Source organism: Anoplophora glabripennis, unplaced genomic scaffold, assembly GCF_000390285.2.
Source record: "Anoplophora glabripennis isolate ALB-LARVAE unplaced genomic scaffold, Agla_2.0 scaffold122, whole genome shotgun sequence".
In the NCBI taxonomy this organism is placed as follows: domain Eukaryota; kingdom Metazoa; phylum Arthropoda; class Insecta; order Coleoptera; family Cerambycidae; genus Anoplophora; species Anoplophora glabripennis.
Window position 1 is genome coordinate 78,760 of NW_019416406.1, and position 22,651 is coordinate 101,410.

General features: G+C 31.8%; 1 protein-coding gene across 4 annotated transcripts in view; it reads right to left on the bottom strand.

Moving 5' to 3' along the window:
• LOC108907894 overlaps positions 1 to 22,651 on the bottom strand; it is a 64,859-nt gene that overhangs the window by 30,147 nt on the left and 12,061 nt on the right. For all 4 annotated transcript variants that reach the window (XM_018711731.2, XM_023454461.1, XM_023454460.1 and 1 more), the window contains exons 3-8: positions 22,108 to 22,255; positions 11,755 to 12,078; positions 11,501 to 11,700; positions 7,333 to 7,591; positions 438 to 719; positions 103 to 381 (exon numbers count right to left, since the gene is read on the bottom strand). In XM_018711731.2, the coding sequence (XP_018567247.1) occupies positions 103 to 381; positions 438 to 719; positions 7,333 to 7,591; positions 11,501 to 11,700; positions 11,755 to 12,078; positions 22,108 to 22,255 (1,492 nt within the window). The remainder of the gene's footprint in view (positions 1 to 102; positions 382 to 437; positions 720 to 7,332; positions 7,592 to 11,500; positions 11,701 to 11,754; positions 12,079 to 22,107; positions 22,256 to 22,651) is intronic.

The following is a 22,651-nucleotide window of genomic DNA, read 5'->3' on the forward strand; positions in this document are numbered from 1 at the left end:
CAGCCACACATTTAGGTAAAAGGAAAATTGTAATCTTGATTTCACTGCATAAAAAAATAATATCAAAGACAGCCACGAAACAATAATAAAGTATCAGCTTACCACGGATTTCTTATCCTTGACCATAGTCTCCAATTTAGTAACGGCAAACAGGCAAAGAGGGCAGTTGGAACCTCCTTTTGCCTGCATAAATATTTCCACATCTTTAGATTGCCCTGACGGGCATGCTTTGATCAACGGGCAGACCCGAGAAGGATCAATTTCTTGGGCGAGGATGGCTACTAGTGCTGGCTCGTAAGTGTTCACAAAGTCAATGCAAGTATTATTAACAGAACTGGGCAGCGTAGCGCATGCTTTGTCGATAACTTCTTTAATTTCCTCCTAAAAAAGTAAAACGTCAAGCAAATATAAAAAAATAAAACCAGTAATATTCTCACTTCAGTTGTTGGGTCCGTGATGGCCAGTTGGACGTAGTGCAGGAAATATTCACAGAATACGCAAATTTCGGTATTATACAGGACTTGTGTGTGTGGCGGTACAAGAAGATCGATAGGTAGTTGTTCTTGCTGAAGTTGCTCCTGTTCTGATGGGGAAATAATTTTTACTGATGTGTCTTTTTGCAGGCTGACACGTGCTAAAGGTTTGTTTGTTGCTGGAGTGATCCTGAGAGCTTCGTCGACAGTTTCAGCAGGTAGAAGTGGGGAAATGATAAAGGACTCCTTAAAAAAATTAAAACAGATACAAGGGGGTCCCAAATTCTTTCCTGATATTTTCAGGATAAGCAGTACTTCAATAATAAGGGCGTTTTTATATAAATTTTGGTTGGCAAATGAATAAGGGTGTTACATCCGTGGATTTCATGAAGTATGACAAATATAAATGCTTTTTCTATTTTGAAAGTCCTTCCAACAGTGGCAGTGAGCGAAAATTAAAGTAACGCCATTTTTTACATGATTTTAAAAAAAATTTTGAACAAACTTTAAAAAATAAAAATTGAAAAAGGTAGCCTCCCCTGAAAATTCAAAAAAGGTTCTTCTGTAACTCTGCAACTTCTGTAACTCTGCAACTATAAAATTTATAAAAAAATTGTTTTAATAAAAGTTGCCTGGTATCATGTGTACCATGTAATGAAAATATTATTAGCTTTACAGGGTGTTCCATTTCGCGTGGGCGTTACATAACTTTGTTAACTTAAATGGAACACCATGTATATTACTGCGTTTTTCAATTCCTTGGTTAATATTAGGTAGAGTTTATTAAATGTACATGCAGTTTAAAACTTACCGTTTTCAAGACAATCAGTTGTTTTTGAAAAAAATTATGTTTTCAGCTCTCTAAATGAGGCTAGATAACGTCTAAACCAAGGGTCGGCAACTGGCAGACCGCGGTCCAGGTCCGGACCGAGCAAGGTAAAATACTGGACTGCCAAAAATTTTTTGAAAGTATAAATTACTCAAATAAATAATTTAAAAAATATTGTTTACGTTTAAGTGCCAATCTTATCATTTTTTCTAGTATTTTACAATTATGTTAGTGTGCGAGTTCTTAATGGTTAGTAAGCAGATTAAATTTGAGTCCAAATTAAAATAAAAAAATAACAAATATTAATTTTTTTCTAGACCTTGTTAAAAATTTTCAAAAGTATCCGGACCCCATCTAAAATTACTTGCCGACCCCTGGTCTAAACCGTAAGACTTAGAAATCTGCAGTTTTCATAGTTCATTTTGTCATAAATTACTCTATCTTATCATCTGTGAGCAAAATGTGTACGTTATTTAGACTCGGAAATACTGAGACCTACATTTAATAATCTTACGAGTTGATTTTTTTTTTTTTTTTTCAAACGGAAAGACCCATATTAATTGTCATGGGTGAATGCAAAATTGAATACCCTTTTGACTGATATAAGGTTGTCCATACTTATACTTAACAGTTTTCCAAAATAATCAGGTTCTTTTCTAAAGTCCGAATAAATAGACCACTTTTCTCCCACATTTTATCAGGCCTAGGACTGACTGACTGGGTTTGACAAACAAATGTAAATCACTAATAACAACTAAAACAAAACGCAAATTGAAACAAACTGAAACTTGGAACACAACAAGGAGAAGAATACTAAAATCGCTGATTTATTTATTGCTCAAAGTGTCCTCCATTTTCATTAATACACAAACGAATTGTTTTTAAAAGACTGTTCAATATTGGTCAGCATGTTCGGTTCATGTTTTTTTGTGCTTGTACAGCCCCTCTATGTGACGCATGTAACATGTGATGTATGAGAGTGCGAGCTCGGAACGCCAGTGTTAACTTGACTGTAATAGAGGAAGGTCGATTTCTAAAATAAAATATCTGGTGACACAATACGATATTCGTTTTAATTAATCTACAGCAACAATCACACACAGCATGTCTAGCATAATTTCTTGAAATGCTGCTGTAATATGCTGCCACATATTTTCCGCGGTAGTTGGTGGTGTAACGTAAATTTTGCTTTTTATAAATTCCCATAAAAAGAAGTCGCAACTTGTAATATCTGGACGTCTTTAAGGCCAACTTTCTGTGCTATTTCCCATCACAAGCTTAGCATAAAAGTAGTTAAGTGATTACTTCTGACTGATCCCGAACTAGTTTGAACGGCTCCGCGAACAAAGCTAATATTTTATTATAAAGCATCCATTACTCGGTACGCTCCTCAATCTCAAACTCGTCGCCGCTATCGCTCCTCGCTAAAATTACTTTGTCTTTCAATTTTCTAGATATTTTTAGGATTTTATTTTAATATATCCACAACCGTACTAAATAGAAACTGGAAAAGAGATGAACAATCTTGGCATTATTACCAGTACATCCTTCCATAAAAATAATTGCCACAATCGCTATAAGCTTCGCCTGCAAAAATTTCCTATACCAATTGCAACAACCGAGTCACTAATGCGCACGGTTGCAAATATATATGGTTTGAGCAGCCTGATCTCATTTAACTATTCAAGCGAATTAATTTGTCTGGAGCAGTGAAAGGGTTAATATGGGTAACTCCAAAAAAAAAGTTTTTCAACTCGTAAGATTATTAAATGTAGGTCTCTGTATTTCCGGGTCTGAATAACGTACATGTTTTGCTCACAGATGACAAGATGGAGTAATTTATGTCAAAACGAACTGTGAAAACTGCAGGTTTCTAACTCTTACGATTTAGGACTCTATATCTAGCCTCATTTAGAGAGCTGAAATCGTGTTTTTTTTTTTCAAAAACACTACCTCAAAAACTGTTTCGAAAAATGTACATGGTGTTTTAAACACCATGTACATTTAATAAACTCTACCTAATATTAACCAAGGAATTAAAAAAACGCAGTAATATAAAGGGTGTTCCATTTAAAATAACAAAATTATGTAGCGCCCACAAGAAATGGAAAACCCTGTAAAGCTAAAAATATTTTCTTTACATGGTCCAACTTTTATTAAAACCATTTTTTTAAATAAATTTTACAGTTGCAGAGTTACAGAAGAATCCCTCTTAGGTGGAACACCCTGTATATGTAAATTTTTTTGCATAATTAACTGATAGATACGATTAGGTATCTTTTTATTTACTACGAAATTAAATTTTATTTATAATTTTAATTTGATACAAACATTTAATTTTTTCAGCTTTACGATACAGTCTTCATAAATGATTACAAGCCACGTGACCTTCGACCTTAGGCAACCAATAGGCAACTATTAATTAAAAATCCCTAAAGCTTGGCATCACCAATATTAATGATGCGTTTAAAATGAAGGACAAACTGTTATGTCTTTACTCGAGATAATGCGATCACTGATTGGTTGAATAAAATCTTGTGAAAAATTACACCAATCATCAGCTAGTGAAACAGAATGCGTTTTAATATAATATTGATCCTACTGTTGTAATAATTTTTAAATTTACTGGAATTGAATTGCCAATGTGAAGGAAGTAAAATTACAGTTCCAAACAAAATCACTGGTCATGTGGTTTGTAATCATTTATGAAGACTGTACTATAACATTAAAAAATGTGATAATTTTATGAAAATTAAGCCTGTTTGTATTGATTAGTTGATTATAGAAAAAAATTTGCATATATACACAGTCCCGGCTATTGGTTTTATTTTGGCAAAGTGCATGGCGCTATCTGTGTGCAGTCTACGGAATTACATAGTGAGAAGCCTTCCAAGCTACTGAACAAAATTTCATCAGTATATACGTATCTACCACGAAGTTATAACATTTTGTATGAAGTCAGTTTTTAACAGTTGTCATGGAAAGGTTTATTGAACAGCGTACAGCAATCAAGTTCAGTTTTAAACCTGGTAAAACATCCACAGAAACGTATCAACTGATTGTGTATAACATCCAACTGTGTTCCTGTGGTTTAGGAGCTTTCGTGATGGCTGAGACAGCATGTACGACCTTGAGAGAATGGAGCATCCACCCACAAGTTGAACGAACGAGTCTGATCATCGATCAACCATCAGACTGTTGGGAGACCGTGTACAATTAATTGATCAACGATCAGACTTCAGCGCAGAGTGCACAGCTTCCATGTTTGCGTTCGTTCGACTCGTGGGGGAATGTCCTTTTACTCGTCGTCCTGCACGTTGTTTGGGCCATCACAAAACCTCCTGAACCACAAGAATTGGACGTGTTCAATGTGCATTGACAACTATCAAAAACTTACTTCACGCAAAACATTACATCTTTGTGGTTGATACAGGTACACTGATGAAATTTTGTTCGTGTTTGCACATAGATAGCGCCACAATAAAATGAGTCTTAAAACTTAATAGTCAGACTGCATATGTGATCCTTTTCTGAAGAAGGTTATCTTTATTTCAATTTTTTTATTTCGTAACTTCCATTAAAATTCTTTCTGTTCTCGAAGAGATTTTTTTAGGGATGTGCAAGGATTTTAAGGAAGTGTTTAGAAAGTAATTTTAGGGGGGGTACTTCGAATATATATTTTTTTATTTGAACCCGCCCTGAGAAAATATTCAAATTTCAAAATGGCCGAAAAAATTTGCTTTTATTTTTTTCATGAAAACGATTAAACATATATTTGAATTTTTAATAACTAGTTGAATAGTATTTTTTTGCTAGTCTTTTTTTTCTGGTTTATGTCTGAATGAAAGAAATTAGCACCCCTTGGTTTTATTTCTCTCACCACTTTTATTATTTCATTTAGAAACTTTATTTACTCTTCCCGTTTTTTCGTATACTTAATGGTTTAGGAGCAAAAAAAGTAATTATTTTTCCTTGACGATTAGGTACACGTAATTAGTATAATAGTTACCAAAAATGATCGTCATTTTTGTCCTGCTTTTTGCAAAAATTCTTTTTTATCAATAGGAAAAGCTAAGCACATATGAATAAAAAAAAATAAAAGCCAATTTTTTGGGCCATTTTGAGATTTGAATATTTTCTCAGGGAGGGCTCAAATTGAAAAATGTATTGGAAGCTCCCCCCCTAAAATTACTTTCTAAACACCTCCTTAAAATATTTGCACATCATTATGAAACACCCAGTATGGTTATAAAATTTTACTTCAAATACTTTCTTAATAAATTATGTGAAATATTTTTATCTAACTTTTGAAATATTTCTTTTTTATTTTATCATCCTGCTACACCTCGAAATTTTCTAACATATGCCTCTACAGACTGTTACAAATTCGCTTCTCACTACAGGGATCTCGGAAACGGTAAGAGGTACGAAGTAGCTTAAATGGGGGTAAAGTTGCATAATCAGAGACCAAAATTAAGCCTCTAAAAAATCAAGGCTAACATGATTAGTTTTCGAAATATTTGAAAAAAAAACGAAATTTTGGAAATCCATTTTTGTTTAATTTCAGTCTTATTTGAGGTGATATTGAAAAAAGAAGAATACTTTCTCATGGCCACTTTTTGCCCTCTATCGAATGGCATAATCAATTTTTATATGTAACGTTTCGTCTATCCAGGACCATCATCAACTTAATTTTTTTAAATACGACCCTGGAAATTTTAATACATTTTTTGCAAGCCTTCATGACCTCCAATACTGTACTGCCTCAGCCCGAACCAAATTCAGATGTTTTGTCTCGAAAAATTCATCTTCAGTGTATTCATTTCAAATTTATCTAAATTTTTTATTTAGATTTCTGTTTGCTGAATTATCGTACACTGGAAGTGTCTTTTGAAAATCTGTGAAATCGATTTATTTATTTAAACTATTACCACCACACATTAAAATAATATCATTATTAGAGTTTTATTCTCGTGTCCATAGTTATTCCTAGGCTTCTCGAGTGCTCAAAATTCAAACAAATTCCGATCTATTTTTTTCAGGATATTCATACAAATACATCTGACATCCTCTTTCGCAGTTGCGGTTACAGATATAATAAATTCCGATAATATTACATTGATCTTCATTTTCCACCTTTGCCAAAACAAAAATGTTTTGAACAATTACTGAAATTTTTTAGAGAATAATATTCAGTTGGCATTTTGGTTGTTCTTATGCATTTTTAAGAATTAATTTGTCATAATAAAATTAAAATTGTAATAATGTTTTAATTTAGACGCAACAACTTATCGAGTTTGTGTATGACCAAGTGATGGTAATAGTTAATAAAATAAATGTTTTATTGTAACGTGTGGTAGTAACAGTTTAAATATCTAGATGGATTTCACATGGTCTAACGACACTTACAATGTGTGATAATTCAATAAACAAAGAAATCTAAATAAAAAACTTGGATAAATTTGGAACGAATACACCAAAGATGAATTTTTCGAGGCGAAACGTCTAAATCTGTTTCGGGCTGAGGCAGTACAGTATTGGGGGTCATGAAGGCTTGTAAAAAATGTAATAAAATTTCCAGGGTTGTATTTAAAAAAATTAAGTTGATGATGGCCCTGGAGAGACGAAACGTTACATATAAAAATTGATTATGTCATTCGATAGAGGGCAAAAAGTGGCCATGAGAAAGTGTTCTTCTTTTTTCAATGTCACCTCAAATAAGGCCGAAATTAAACAAGAACTGATTTCCAAAATTTCGTTTCTTTTTCAAATATTTCGAAAACTAATCATGTTAGCCTTGATTTTTTAGAGGCACAATGTTGGTTCACTGATTAAGCAGCATTGCCCTCATTTAAGCTACTTCGTACCTCTTACCGTTTCCGAGATCCCTGTAGTGAGAAGCGAATTAGTAACAGCCTGTATATATTTTTATTCATCATGGTATTTCTTGTTCGTACTGTATAAATAAAAGAAAAACTAAAGTAAATGGTACATTTAGTTAAATATAAATATGTATTTACTACTATTTACCTGTCTATTAGAATCTTTACAGATTCCGATGATTTTGCATACAGCTGTTGAATTCAGTTCATTTACCAGTAAACTGTAAACTTCGACATAATACTGATCAACTAAACTAGTACATTCTTGGGAGAATTGTCTGGTTTGCTTGCAGAGTCCCTCCAGGACTGTTTTGAATTCGTCTTCTGTGGTATTAGTTATTAAAAGATCCTTCAAATGAGTGACCAACTGCTCACAGAGTTCGCATGGTAAATCATCTTTTTCATCACTAAAAAAAATATTGATTAATATTTAATTAAAGTCTAAGTAATTTTTTTCACTGTCAAATTTAGACAACTTGTTAACAATACTTTTTTATTATACAGGGCGTCTCTAAAGGGCCTGTACAACACTCCACCAGATATAGTATGTCTCTAAATAAGTCGATTTAACTAAAGTTGCTTTAGTTCATAAATTGATAATAATGGAGCTACAGGGTGTCAAATTGAAAAAATAAATAACAATTTCTTTATAATATCTTTCGATTACTTCTGGCGAATCTTGTGAAATTTTGTATCCAGGGTTTTTTTAGGATTGACTTATTTTGAGCCATACTATAACATACCTGGTGCTGCATTGTACAGACCCTGTATAACGATAGAAACGTAACAACCCAATGTTTATATTATCTGTCTCCAATTTTGCTAATTTAAAAGGTATAATAAATAGTAAACAGAATCAAATACCCAAGAAAAGGAAATCTGGTATGGAACAGATGCAGATGACTTTTTTTTTCTGCTTTATATATGGGTGGTGCAATAAAAGACGATTCAAATTCTGAAAATGGTGTTATATTTTCAGTGGCTGTCAGTCAAATGTAAGATAAAATTTTTTAATTATTCAGTGGATTTTGGCTATTGCAATTCTGTTTTCAATGACCCAACTACACACTCCAACATATACAGGGTTATCCAAAAGTCCCGGTACGGCAGAAAAACTTTCGAAGAATGCATTTTGAGAAAAAAGTTTCACGATGAAAGTGTAAGGATTTCCCTGGTTATCTGATGGTGACCTTGGATTTGACCTTGACTCTGACTTTCAAGGTCATTTGAAGGTCAAGTTAAGTTTTTTAAATGGGAACTCCTATTTTTTGTTGCGGATTTGGAAAGCAAGGTCATTGTCAAAATTAGGGTCAAGACCATATTTGGACGTAAAATTTCCCAAACTGTTTTTTTCTGAAGTTTTTCTGCCGTACCGGGACTTTTGAATAACCCTGTATAAATCTTCAGTTTGCTTATTACATGATTCTTTTAGTATGACACAGCTTCACCACTTGGAATGTTTTTATAATTGAATTCCACTATATATCTATGATGACACATTCCCGTTTTGATGGTGAAAAAAGCTTTTAAATGTAAGATTTTTTCTAATTGGTATTTTGTAAAATAAATATTTGATTACTCTTGTTCAAAAAAATTACACAGCCACACAAAAAAAGTTGTCAGTACTTCTGTATTTTTTTTTATATTCAAAAGTTCATTTATACGGTTAAGACCCCGCCGAACGTGAATCCGCGGTCAGAATTGATAATTCTTTTTCTAACCTTAAAAAAACGGTCAGATATTACAAATTTTCAAAAAATAAGATTCGCGCCAAATTTGGTATACGGGGGTTTTCGGGGTCGCTGATCACGGATCCGAGGTCGATTTTGTAAAATTCAAAATGGCGGATCCAAGATGGCCGACAAAATTTTCAAAAAATAACCCATTCACGCTAAATTTGGTATACGGGAGTTTTCGGGATCGCTGATCACGGATCCGAGGTGAATTTTGCAAAATTCAAGATAGCTGATCCAAGATGATCGAACAAATTTTCAAAAAATAACATTCGCGCCAAATTTGGTATACGAGGGTTTTCGGGGTCCCTGAGCACGTATCCAAGGTCAATTTTGCATAATTCAAGATGGCGGATCCAAGATGGCTGACAAAATTTTCAAATAATAATACATTCGTGTCAAATTTGGTATACGGCCCTTTCGGGGTTGCTGATTACAAGTTCAAGGTCAGAATTGCAAAATCATTTTGTAATATTTTTGTTTACTGTATAGCCTTCTTAAAGTACATAAGTAGTTGATTAAATTTTTAGAAACGAATTTTGTAAATCTGATCTCGGATTCGTGATCAGTGATCCCGAAAACCCCTGTATACCAAATTTGGCGCGAATCTGTTATTTTTTGAATATTCATGATATATGACCATAATTGACCTGTTTTTTAGGATAGAAATCCATATAAATGAACATTTGAATATAGAAAAAAAAAAATTTGTATTTTTCCTAGCATTTTTCGTGAATTTTTGCTATTTTGACCTGTTTTTTGAGGTTAGGAAATTCCTGTGATGTGACAGCTCAATTCAGACACTAGATTCGTGATCAGGAGGCAAAAATACTACAGATAACATATGTCACATGAAAAGTACAGACAACTTTTTTTGTGTGTGGCTATGTTATCTGACTGTCAAGTAATGTGCATTCAAAAACTGTAATTAAATTTTCTTGTCCAACATCAATGCCATTGGATTATAGCTTAAAATCACGTTCCTGAACTGCTATACAAAAAACGGAGTTACAGGAGTATTATTCAAACTTTTTGTTCCTAACGTTAATTCAAATTACTTCATTATAGGTTTTTAAATGCAAGTGTTGCCATAAAGACAAGAAAGTCACATTTAATGAAATTAAAAAGCACTACCTGTAAATTTTGCTGTCGACTTAAAATTTGAATAACATAAAATATAATTTGTCTTTTGTGCTTGCGAGTTTTTGTACAGTAGCTCAAAGTTTGCTAATACCATAAAATAAAAGAAGATAAAAGCTCAAATATGAGGATTGCCTTTTATATTTCGAGAATAGAGAACAAAAAAAAGAAATTAATCACCGTATATGATTTTATTGTTTTTCAAAATATTCTCCATGAAGAGTAGATAATACACTTTTGCATGCCTTTGAACCAATTTTCAAAGCACTTTTTCGATTCCAATTGAGGTACCTTCAAAACTGCTTCTTCAGGCGTCGAAAAATGTTGGGTCCGTAATTTATTTTTGATGTGCGTGAATAAAAAAGTCATTGGGTGGCAAATCAGGGCTGTACGGCGGATGACTCACCAATCAACTTTTTCAGTTCTCAAAGTCTCGTTTGAGCCAATGTGTGGGAGTTTGCATTGTTCTGGTAGAGAATGATAAGTCTTCGGTGGTTGGTTTTCCTTATTTTTCCGAAGTCTTCTGGCAAGCAAATGGATGTCTACCATTCAGGATTGACTGTCCGACGTTACACTAAGGGTACGGTTACCACATGTCCAGTTTTTCCAGAAAAACAGGAGACCATTTACTTACAAGTGCATTGTGCCAGAACAATTTTTGTTGGATCCAGCTCATCTTGAAAGACCCGTACAGTTAGTTGACACGAGCCTCAAATTATGTGGAATCCATCTCCAAAAGTCGAATTAAGTTCATCGATGCACTGTTGAGATAATTCACGTCGAAAGTTATAAAAAAATAATTGCACAAAATGTTCAGGACTTAATTCTAATTTTTGGCCGAGATGAATTTTTCTAGTCATTGTAAACAACACAAATAACGCCTGTATGTCATAACGTTATGAGTAGGCACACCAACAAAAAGTCAAACTTTACGATAGGGACGTCGATTGTCAGATGACAACACCCTGATCATTCATTCCCGAAATGTAAAAAGCAACCCTCATAGTTGAATAATCTTACTAAGAATAAAGTTAACAAATGAGCAGTTGTTGACATTCCATTTTATTTATTGAATTGTAATCCGCATTTGAATCCACAATAGGTAGATGATGCGAAAACATTAAATGAAAAATGAATACGCCAGAGAAGTATGTTTTTTTACCAACTATAAAAAAATATTAACATTTTTAAGATATTTTAGGAAAATCCTATTCAACTGTTAAAAATCTTAACTGGTTGTTAAGTACAGAATGGTGAAATATGACTTATTGGATTAATTAAGCAGTTTAATGATTCTTCAAATTTCATTTAGGACAGTAAAAACAATTAATACTAACTTTCCCAGTAATATTATCTTACAAAGCTTGGTACAAATAAATAGCTTTGTACACATACAAATCAAACAAATCATAAAGGACATTGACATTCATTTTATATACTTACTCTACTGGAACATATCCAATATGAGATATTGGTGTTATTTCAACATTGGCATGTTTGTGGAATTGGGCACTGCATTCCCCTGATAAAAGGCAAACTTCGTTCGAATTTAGATTTTCTTGAAGGTTGTTGTAAATTTCAGTAAAATATGTCACTACGATATTGCTGCATCCATCAGAGAAGCTTCCAAACTTCCCGCAAACCTAAAACATATTATTATTATATAAAAATTAAACATGTCTATTATTTTTTCACACCTCTAACAATTTTTGTAGAACCTCATCTCTAGACATCTTATTGAACTTGTCCTCAATCAAATCGACAACAGTATGGCAGCCATCGCACGAGTCTGGTTTTTTAACCATAGGGACTATCTTTTCTCCAGCTTCTTCGAGCATTCTATGAACTCGTTCATTATTACATAAACCAGCTACAGAACATACAACTTGTGGGTTCATTTCGGACGCTAATGTGTCAATAAGCTCAGGAATGAATTCATCGGCGATTTTGTCACATTCCTTAACAACAGGTTTGACATGCAGCAAAGCACAAGAACCCTCAAATACCTGCTTTATGAGATCCTGAAAACAGAGTTATTGGATATATTAATGAAAATTTATATACAGCATAATTCACAGTATCAAAATTTCAAAAGAGAGAGCATAAAAAATTATGCAAAGGACCCCGCACTTTTCTTATGGGAAGTGAGTTTCGGCCAATTTTTTTTGAAACTTCTCAGGTTGATAGTTTTTAACATATGGATCAAAAATCTCAATGGGCACAAAGCCTCAAATCCACCCCTTCCCCCCCAAAAACTGCCTCCAAGTAGCGGGGAGTTTACTTGTCGTTTTATGGAAAAAAGTTTCAAATAAAAGTTGTTTATTTCAATGAAATCTAAAAAAAACTATTCTTGTTTTTTCGAAAAATCAATGTTTTAGCTTTAAAATGCCACCAAAGCTGATGTGAGGGGCGGGGTCAAGTGGGGCAGTTTGATAATCAAAAATGTGGTTGTTTGGGGTCGTTGTTGGGTTGATTAAAAAAATAAATTGTTTTACATGCTAAATCAGTTAAATCGCCCCCGCTACTTGGAGGCAGTTTTTTGGGGGGGGAGGGGTGGATTTGAGGCTTTGTGCCCATTGAGACTTTTGATCTACATGTTAAGAACTATCAACCTGCGAAGCTTCAAAAAAATTGGCCAAAACCCACTTCCCATAAGAAAAGTGCGGGGCTCTTTGTCTTACAAATCTTTGTCCAATTATTAACGATTTAGAAATTACAGGGCATTGAATTTAAAAATAAAGGCGATAACTTCAATACAAAAAAAATATATTTTTATTTTTTGAAGAAGTAATAGGGCCATTAAACTGCACATATTAATAAAAGTGTATAACTAAAAAATAATTTATTGGCATAGATATGGCATGTTTCTAATCTATTTCATCTTGTGGCTTTTATATCAGAGAAAATAATTTGAATTTGAATTGAATTCTCAATATTTACACATTTTTTAACCAAAAGAGATCTCTTTATTATACCGTTATTTTTTATTTATAGCAATGCAAAGGCAATAATGACAAATAGCTCAGTACAGCAACATTTTTTATGCAATTTGTTAAAAATAGTATTAAAAAGTATATAAAAAAGAAATTATGTATATTAAGAACTATTACTTTAACTTTGTGTTTCAGAGCAACAATATTCGAATTATATTATGTGTACAATATGGGTGGGTAGATTAACAATAACCACATAAATGGCTACGATATAGATGTCTTATAACATAGCCTCTACGTTCTCCGGATTTGAACCCATTGAATTTTTTGAGTCTATTTATTCTACTGGAAGTGAACACTTACTTTTTTCCTTAATATTATTTTGAAAGATTAGAAGTTGAAAAATACAGGGTGTCCGCAAATTTCACCGACAATGTTTGACTGCATAATCTCGATGATAAATAAAGACGATTTACGAAAAAAAAGTTAAATAACAAATTTTTGGTTTACTTCATAACCCTTTTGCCGATAGCGTTAAAATTTGGCATATTTATTTGGACTATTATGGCGTATTATTTCTTAAAGCTTCAATCAAATCGATGTACTGGGTGGTAGTTTTCTTCAGTTACTTCCCACTTTTAGCGATCGAAACTTTTACAGTGATAGTATTTTTTTAAAATTTTTAAATTTCAATACATTGAAAAGGTAATTTCATTAAAAAAAAATTGTCTCTTGAGAAGATCGCCTACTGAAAACCATTCTTGAGAAAAATGGCATTATTTGGCAGTCTGTATGTTCCGGTTTGCATAGCAGTGTCGTGGATTTAAAACTTTGAGTTCAGTAGTCGACAAAAACAAAATGTTATGTTGATCCTTGTAAATATGATAGCCGGTAATGTCATTATTGTCATTTGCAGCGTAGTGTTATTCTACTTTTATTTTAATATTAATTGATTTTCCTAGTTTTTTAAATTTTTTCGATTAGTTTATTTAGGAGGAAGTTTTTTATTAATATAGTTTTATTAAACATGGAATATGCATTCAATTTTATTCACTTTAAGTACTCCTTAACACGACTAATTACAAATTTTATTATTATTGCATAAAATCTGGAAAAATTTTCTTCAAAATACTTTTCACGTTTCTACAATTTTTTAACAATGTACTTATCAATATCTATCAAAATCTAATAACAAAAAAAAAATTCCCATGATGCCTATTATATTGCTAATGTATAAAGTTCTAAAACATCCAAGATCAGCAAATGACTCAAATGATATCTTATCAAAATGCTTGTGAAGGGGTATTCACTAGAGCTTCTGGGAAGTCCTTGAACACAAAATGAAATTATTTTAATAAACATGTGAATGATAATGATTTAGGATTGTGTATTGTGTATGTTAAATATATTTAAATTCAAGTCCTTAATAATGTAAAATAAAAATAATGTTTAGATTCTGATTGTAAAAAAAATTTTTTGCAAAAAAATACATACAATGTACAGTTATGAACTATAAATATTTTATATATTAACATTTCTTAATAGGGGATTTTTGTTAAAATAAATAAATTATTTTTCTCAATATTTATTTTCATTTTTTAAGTTAAACAGACATCAATTGTTGGAAATGTTGTCATTTCTAATAGCCAATTTATTTTTTTTAATTGACTCCTCTCATCTCTTACAAAATAAATTAATTTTTTTCATTTGCATTTTAAAAGGCACTCTATGTATACGGTAAACAATGGATTATATCATAAATCTGACATTTAGCTAATTATTTCCTTAGTCTTACATTATTTAAACAATTATTTAAGATTTATTGTTGACTGACATTATTACTTCATTATCATATGCAAATTTTCAAATTATTTCTTATTATAACCACAAGTATAACCATTTGTTTGGGCTTATCACCTAGTATATACTTCAGTTTTTCTTAAAACTAGACAATTCAAATATTTACTTAAAAAATATTCCCTTCAAAAATAAACTCGCTAAAATAAGAAATACAGCACAAACATAACTTTCCACTACATTATGTTACATTTGTCATAAATATTATTCGTTAATAAGTGTCCTGTCAATCTGCGTTACATATGTATTAATAGTGTATATAAAAATTACACATATAAAATGGAATTTTATCTAATTCAGTAATGGTTTTAGTATGTACTTAATTTTCAATAACATAAATAATTGAATATGTGTTTTGTCTTGTTTAAACAGCAACTTCCAATTATTCCAACTTAGTCACAGTAATTTGAAACCATTAACATCCTGCTCTTACTTCTCAGTAATGACAGTATAATATACTGCCTTTACTAATTCTTCTTGTAGTAGGAAACATCTAGTCATTTCAAGTTGTACCTTAGTGAATTATAAAATTGAGGCTATTTAAAACAATGTTTTTAGTAGTTTATGATTTAATTATATCCAAACCCATCTTAGCTTTCAGAACAAGTATGATTTTTTGCCAAATGCACAATTTCTGTTCGAATGTTAAATTGAAAAACTTCATTTAGAGCTCATAGAATTTATAATATAAATAATATAATATACAGGGTGATTCACAACTTATCCAAAAAAAATTGGGAATAGATGCGGCATGAGAAATGGAGTCAATATCGTAAAAAAAATGTAAAATCCTTATAGTTTCCAAGAGAAAAATTATTGAAGTTATAGTTCATTCAACCACTACATAGCTGGACAACTGTAGTCTCTAGCGTCATTCGCAATGCGCGTGGAGAGCCATGTGGCCTCAACGACTCTCAATACTGAAAACGGATTTTGCAATTGTCGTTGCAATAGTATTTACCTGTTATCTGTGGAGTTTACAATAGTTTTTTAGTAGTTAGTGTCAAAAGTGAGTAGTTAGTGTCAAAAATGGTTTGCGTGTATAGCAACTCAGAGTTGATGGATATCGTTTTAATTTATGATGAAGCATTTGTGTTATGGTGAAGCAAGACAACATTTGTGTTAGTTGCTAGAAACTGAGTAAGACGGACCCAAATGTGTTTACATGTTGACACATTGGTGGATAAAATTTTGAACAATTGTTGTTGTAACATCGGGTATGTCAAATGATTTTATTATTTAAACACAAATTAATTTTATTAATTAATAAAGGCAAAAGCAGTTGAATTTCCCGATATAAAATAGGTGCGATAAAATTCTATTTACATATATCTTTCCTTGCGAAAGTTTTTGTCCGTTTTTATCACACCGCCATGCCGGTCGCATTGTACAAGGTCAGGTTTTACAGTGGACCAGTTTCCAGTGCCGCGCAGAAGTGTATTTTTAAATCACTTTCGAACTGCCCTTTTTTATTTTTTTTTACAAAAATGTATTTGTGAGGGTCCTCTGTACATCCAGAATTTTTTTTTTTTGGATAAGTTCTGAATCACCCTGTATATCATATAAAATATTTTTGTTTCACAACTTTTATCCCTTTTTCTTCATAAAGAATACGTTTTTTGCACCATCTGTTTTTACTGTAAAATATCTATTTCTCTATCTCTATTTAATGTCGGAAAGTTATTTTTATTATTATTTTTACACATTATTTTTCCAATACCTACTTGTTTCAGTTGCTCTTTTATCTGCTGATTAAAAGCACATATACAGGGTGATCCATTAACAGTATCGTATATAGAAAACTAGACATGCTACAATTATGGGGTAAAAAAATCTATTAATAAATATGGCCTAAAGAAATCGATTTAAAATATTTTCAAATTTGTAACTTCACCACTAGGGGGCGCAACTGCTAGAGTGTTACAGAGAATTGTCGGTTTTTCGAAATTTCGCTTATACAGGGTGTTCCTAAATAAGTGTCGCAACGGAAAACTGTAAATTCCTCTTGAAAAATGAAACATTTTTTTCCTCTTCGGTGTCAAAACTTTAATTTTTTTTTAGTTTTTCGCCAATATCTTAGGAATCGTTTGAACTACAGGACTGAGCTTTTGTACACACATTACCACTATTAATAGCTACTTTTTCGCACCCTTCTCGAATTCATTGGACGTGCCAGTGGTGGAGATTTTAAGGTATCGTAAGGGTTCCCCAGTGGTGGAGATTTTAAGGTATCGTAAGGGTTCCCCCCCCCCTAAATTTTACGCCAATGGAGTTCTCTTGGTTCATTGCTCTAAAGTCAACCGTTTTCAAGAAAAATTACTTTTTATGAACAAAAGCAAACTTTTTGCTAACGTTTCGAAAATTTTTTGCATTTTGCATTTTGCATTTTGAACATTTTGCAAGTGTAAGTAACTGAACAGAACATCCGGAGAACGAAATGCATCGTTTATGAAATCCATGTCAATACTATCGAAAAGTTGACCGATAGAGGTGAAACCGCAGCGGCAGAAAGAAACATGATTAGAAGATGTAATGCGTGCATTCAAGCCAACGGACGTAATTTTGAACAGTTTCTGTAAATTTTACTCGCCAAATTGATAAAAAAAAGTTAAAATCCTATCTGTTGTTAAATTTCGTTAAAATTGTTAATTATTACTACCTATTTTTTGAATTACAAAAGATTTTCGAAACGTTAGCAAAATGTTTGCTTTTGTTCATAAAAAGTCATTTTTCTTGAAAACGGTTGACTTTAGAGCAATGAACCAAGAGAACTCTTATTGTGTAAAATTCATTGGCGCTTTAGAATTTGCTGTCAAAAGTCAATTTTTCCAGTGGCGTAAAATTTAGGGGGGGAAAAACCCTTACGATACCTTAAAATCTCCACCACTGGCACGTCCAATGAATTCGAGAAGGGTGCGAAAAAGTAGCTATTAATAGTGGTAATGTGTGTACAAAAGCTCAGTCCTGTAGTTCAAACGATTCCTAAGATATTGGCGAAAAACTAAAAAAAAATTAAAGTTTTGACACCGTGTATCTCGAAAACGAAAGCCCGGAGAGAAAAATGGAAGAGGAAAAAAATGTTTCTTTTTTCAAGAGGAATTTACAGTTTTCCGTTGCGACACTTATTTAGGAACACCCTGTATAACCTAAGTTGAAAAGACACTTTTTAGATACACTGCTTCACAAGTTTTGTTTGAACTTTTTTTTTGTTATGTTTTTTGTTAGCAACACCAGTATGAAGGATGCCATCTTGAAATTCTTAAATTGTCATAACTTCTAAATGCCTTAATCGATTTCAATAAACGATCATTTTAAAAAACCATTAATAAAATTTATATTTATGATATGGGAATAAAAATATTATTTTCCTGCGTAACCGTAGACGACGCTAATGAGAAAAGTTTTGTAATTGTCTCCGTTTACTAAAAAAATTAAATGCAACAATATAGTTTTTTTTCATGGCTTGATAAACCATTTCTAAGGAAAACAAATACACAAACCGGAGGTCGATATTTTTTTTCGTTTTCAAATTATTACTAAAATAGTGAAGTTGTGCCAGAACATCCTCCTTTATTTAGTTCTCTAAATAACATTGACATAGTCCAAGCCAAAAATTAATATACCAATCTTGTCGTTAAAAAGAACTTGCTTTATTTTAAATTTTTTTTAATACCTATATAGGTACAATTTTTCATTTTTTTATTAATTCGAAGTATCTGAGTATTTATAACGATTATCGTTTCGATAACAAGGCAGGCTATGCCCTATGAAAATAGACAACTGAAAAATTATGCATTTTCCTCGTCACAAGTATTTTTCCAACACAAATAACATTAATTTTGCAAGTAGCAAGAGCTGTCACATTTCGTTTGGCATTTCTGGAAATTTCGAAAAACCGACAATTCTCTGTAACACTATAGCAATTGCACCCCCTAGTGGTGAAATTACAAATTTGAAAATACTTTAAATCAATTTCTTCTGGCCATATCTGTTAATAGATTTTTTACCCCCAACTGCTCGATACCGTTAATGGATCACCCTGTATTGCAATACTGCACAATAGCTATAATAAGGTACATGTTACTATTGCTATGCTTTCCGGAAAAACCAGAACTTGTAAATAAAATTGATCTGGGTGGTGCTCAAATCCTAAATAATATTAAAAATTGTAGAGCATCTTTACTTATAAAAGGCATAAGATGTTTGTAATTTTTGTACAAAATTTAGAACTTAAATATGTACAAAATATGTTTTTCATATTTCTAAAATGTTACAACAGATCAAAAATAAATTCATTTTCAAGATATATGAACAAAAAAACTTCTACCCATAAAAATAGTGATACAAATTATTTATAACAATTTCGAACACTCAATATAATGGAGTTAGAGAAACAAATATTTTTCAAACGTTTTTCTTTAATTTTCTACACCGTTAAAACCCTAAGGCCGCAATGGGTATCACCACTCTAAAATTCTAAAAGCGATTTTTGCATTTTTTTTTTAATGGAAGGAAGAGTAAGGGTAATAATATTCAAGGATATTATTAACTGTCTTTAAATGTTCAAAAAATAAAAATGTATTCATAAATACTACAAAATGGCGAGATATGTTGAATTTGAGTCGTTCTGTGGCATGCAGTGTAACCGTGGCAAAACAAAAAATTTTCTCTTAACCTTCATGAATATGATTAGAGAAATATGTAGGGTATTTTGAAAACATATTGTGTGATTGGCACGCATTTGAAGTAAAAAATTAAGTTTTTGACAAAAAAAGGGGCGTTCATTTGTCAATAATTAATGTTAAAATTAACTTATCGAAAATCCCAAATCCCATATGTATGTACTTCTCTTCAGAATGTTATTTTAAAGCCGTGGTCAAAATTTGGAGTAAATAGGATGAAAATTGTTGGAGTTATGCTGCATGCTGTTTTAAAAAATCATATTTCAAGAAAAATGCCTTCTGTTAGTTGTATTAGAGAAGAAGATAAGTTAGAAATCAAAAGGTAAGTCTTTAGGCTGTGACCTTCCAGCATGTATCTAGATGCCACAGGTAGTTGTTTCGGAGCAGTCCCACGTGCTTAGGAAAGAGTTTGGAATTTCAAAGAAAAAAATTTTGTAGACATAAAACTTATTTCCTCTTATTCTAAAAGGTGCAAACCATCTTTTAAATCAATAAAAAAATCTAAAATTATATAGTGATCTCATCCCTTAATGAGGGAAACCTTATTAGGAAATTGATTTTCAAGCATTTCTCGTGAATTTTTTGAATAGGACAAATTGACTAGAATTTGATCAAACTTTGAAATTATTTTATCAATACTTTAAACTACATTTACGAATTTTTTCAAGTCATTTGTGTTGAAAATGCCAAAGTTATGGGTTGTTGTCCACCGAAGAGTTGGTTGTTTGCGAGAAATGTAGAGGTCGCAATTTTGATGTTAAACCAAAATGGATATTTTCCTGCATTAATAACATGTTTTCTAAGAATATGAACCTCATTGCAGGTAAAAATTGTGAAAGTTGAAATTCTGGCACCTTTGTGAAAACAAATTAATCGATTTTCACCATTTTATTTTCACTTATTTTGAATAAAAAAACACCCTTAAAATTATCACATCATCTCAATGTTAGTTCATGTTCTTTGTAATTTCATAAAGAAACACACTTTCAATTTTCATAACAATCGGTTGATAACTTTTGAGGTACAGTTCCCGTGAATCAAAAAATGTCGTTTCGAGAAAAACGCGTTGGGAACTTTTTGTAAACTAGAAACTTGAGGAAGTTATCAATAATGTAGAGTGCTTTCGGATCAATCAGCGATTCCAGCATCATATAACAGTTCTTCTTTTTCCTCATAGGCATCATTCGGAGTTTGCATCTGTTCCTTTCTTGCTTAATAAGTGACTAGACTACCTGAACAAGCGCTCTGCCCTATCTGCTGTGTGTCTGAGCGCTAACCCGATGGGCTTTCGGTTTTAGGCTCATAAAATCGGAACAAACAGGAAATTCGTTTTGAAATTTTGGCAGTGTATTCTTGAATAATAACAATTACGCAATAAAAAAATCCTATATTTTGAACCTCCTAATGTGGTTTTCCCCCTTAAAAGGTTTATCTGATGTCTGAGAAGTTGACTTTTAGGTTTTTCAGAAAATTAAACCTGACAAAATCTTATAGAGGCCCTCGATGAGACCCCTTTGCTCCAAGTTGATAATAATAATCATTTCCAAGGAAAAAAACCTTTAATTTTTCTGGTAAAATGTTAGTTATCTTTAAATTTTTAATTTTTTTAAAGTTAACAAGATGGCAGATTCTAATGTTTACAACTGTACCTATAAAAAATAACTTTCTTTTGAGTTAAAAATTTTGAAAGATTGTTTTTTTAATCTTTAATAGTAAACTTTAATTTGCTAGAAAAGTGTAAGTAGCAAAATTATGATAAATTTTGTAGTCTATAAGGATTATTTCTTGTTATCAGTACATTGAATATGAAAACAATTTGCTTCAAAGTTATGGCCATTATATAAAAAAAAAAATACAATTTGATTATAAAACCGTAAATTTTAAGGTTTCAAATAAGTACCATATTATTAACTCATTATCATTATTTTAATGGGTGAAATCATTCTCTATATTTTGCTTACAGTGTAAGAACCAGTGACCTAATTACCTAGGCAGTGATATTTACCTTTGCCCTTTTCTTCAAGACAATACTCCCTCTGTTTGAAAGTTTTTCATGTCCATTATTGATCTTGATTGATTTATTTATTACAATGATAAAATCAAAAAGAAAAGAAATAAAAAAAATATATAAAAAGCTTTTTTGGCTTGCTTAAGTTTTAAGTTTAATGCAAAAATTACAAATATATGTTACACTACACCTTTAAACTCAATATAAAGATAACACTAAAGTCAAAATAAAATCGTTTCGAGTTCAACACCGATAGTAAAACCACTGTGGGTGCCTCTGATATTTTGCATCTCTGTATACAGCTACATATTTATTTTAAAATGGGTTTCAAGTATGTTTCATTATTAGAAAAAAATTTTATCACACATTATTCATATCTCATTATGAGACAGTCACCAACTCAATATAAATATCAAGACGATTAAGTTGAACTAAGTAAATGTTATACTTAATTAGATTAGCAATTTTTATCTTCTGTGATAAAGACTTAACACATGCTGAACTATGAACTTATATGGCACTCAAGAATTTTATTAGCTATTGCTTTTAATAATAAAATGTATAATTTACCTGTGTTTCATTACTCATCAACTGATCCCTGGCTTGCTTAACCATATCAAGGCAGGTTTGGCAAACGCTTGAAGTGTCAGGTGGAAGTTGTTTATGTATCCATACGGTTTGTATGCAGTGTCGTACAGCATTGCAACCAGCAGCAGATCTACAAGAATATTTTTAACTGTAAATACTTACTAAGGCATTATCATTACAACTCAATCATTGAGTTCCACGTTAGCAATATACACATATATATATATATATATATATACAAATAATAATAATAATAATAATAATAATAATAATAATAATAATANTATATATATATATATATATATGTTGAACTTCAGATTTCCGCGGATATTATATGTGTTGTCAAGATGTTTCCGGGTTCCTCTCCGCGTATGGTTTTCTTGATTCTGGATAGAATCGTGTTCTGGACGACGTTTCGGCAAGATCACACAACGTATTACACGAAGTAGAACAAAGAAGACTTGAAAATGGCAAGTGTGATCTTGCCGAAACGTCGTCCAGAACACGATTCTATCCAGAATCAAGA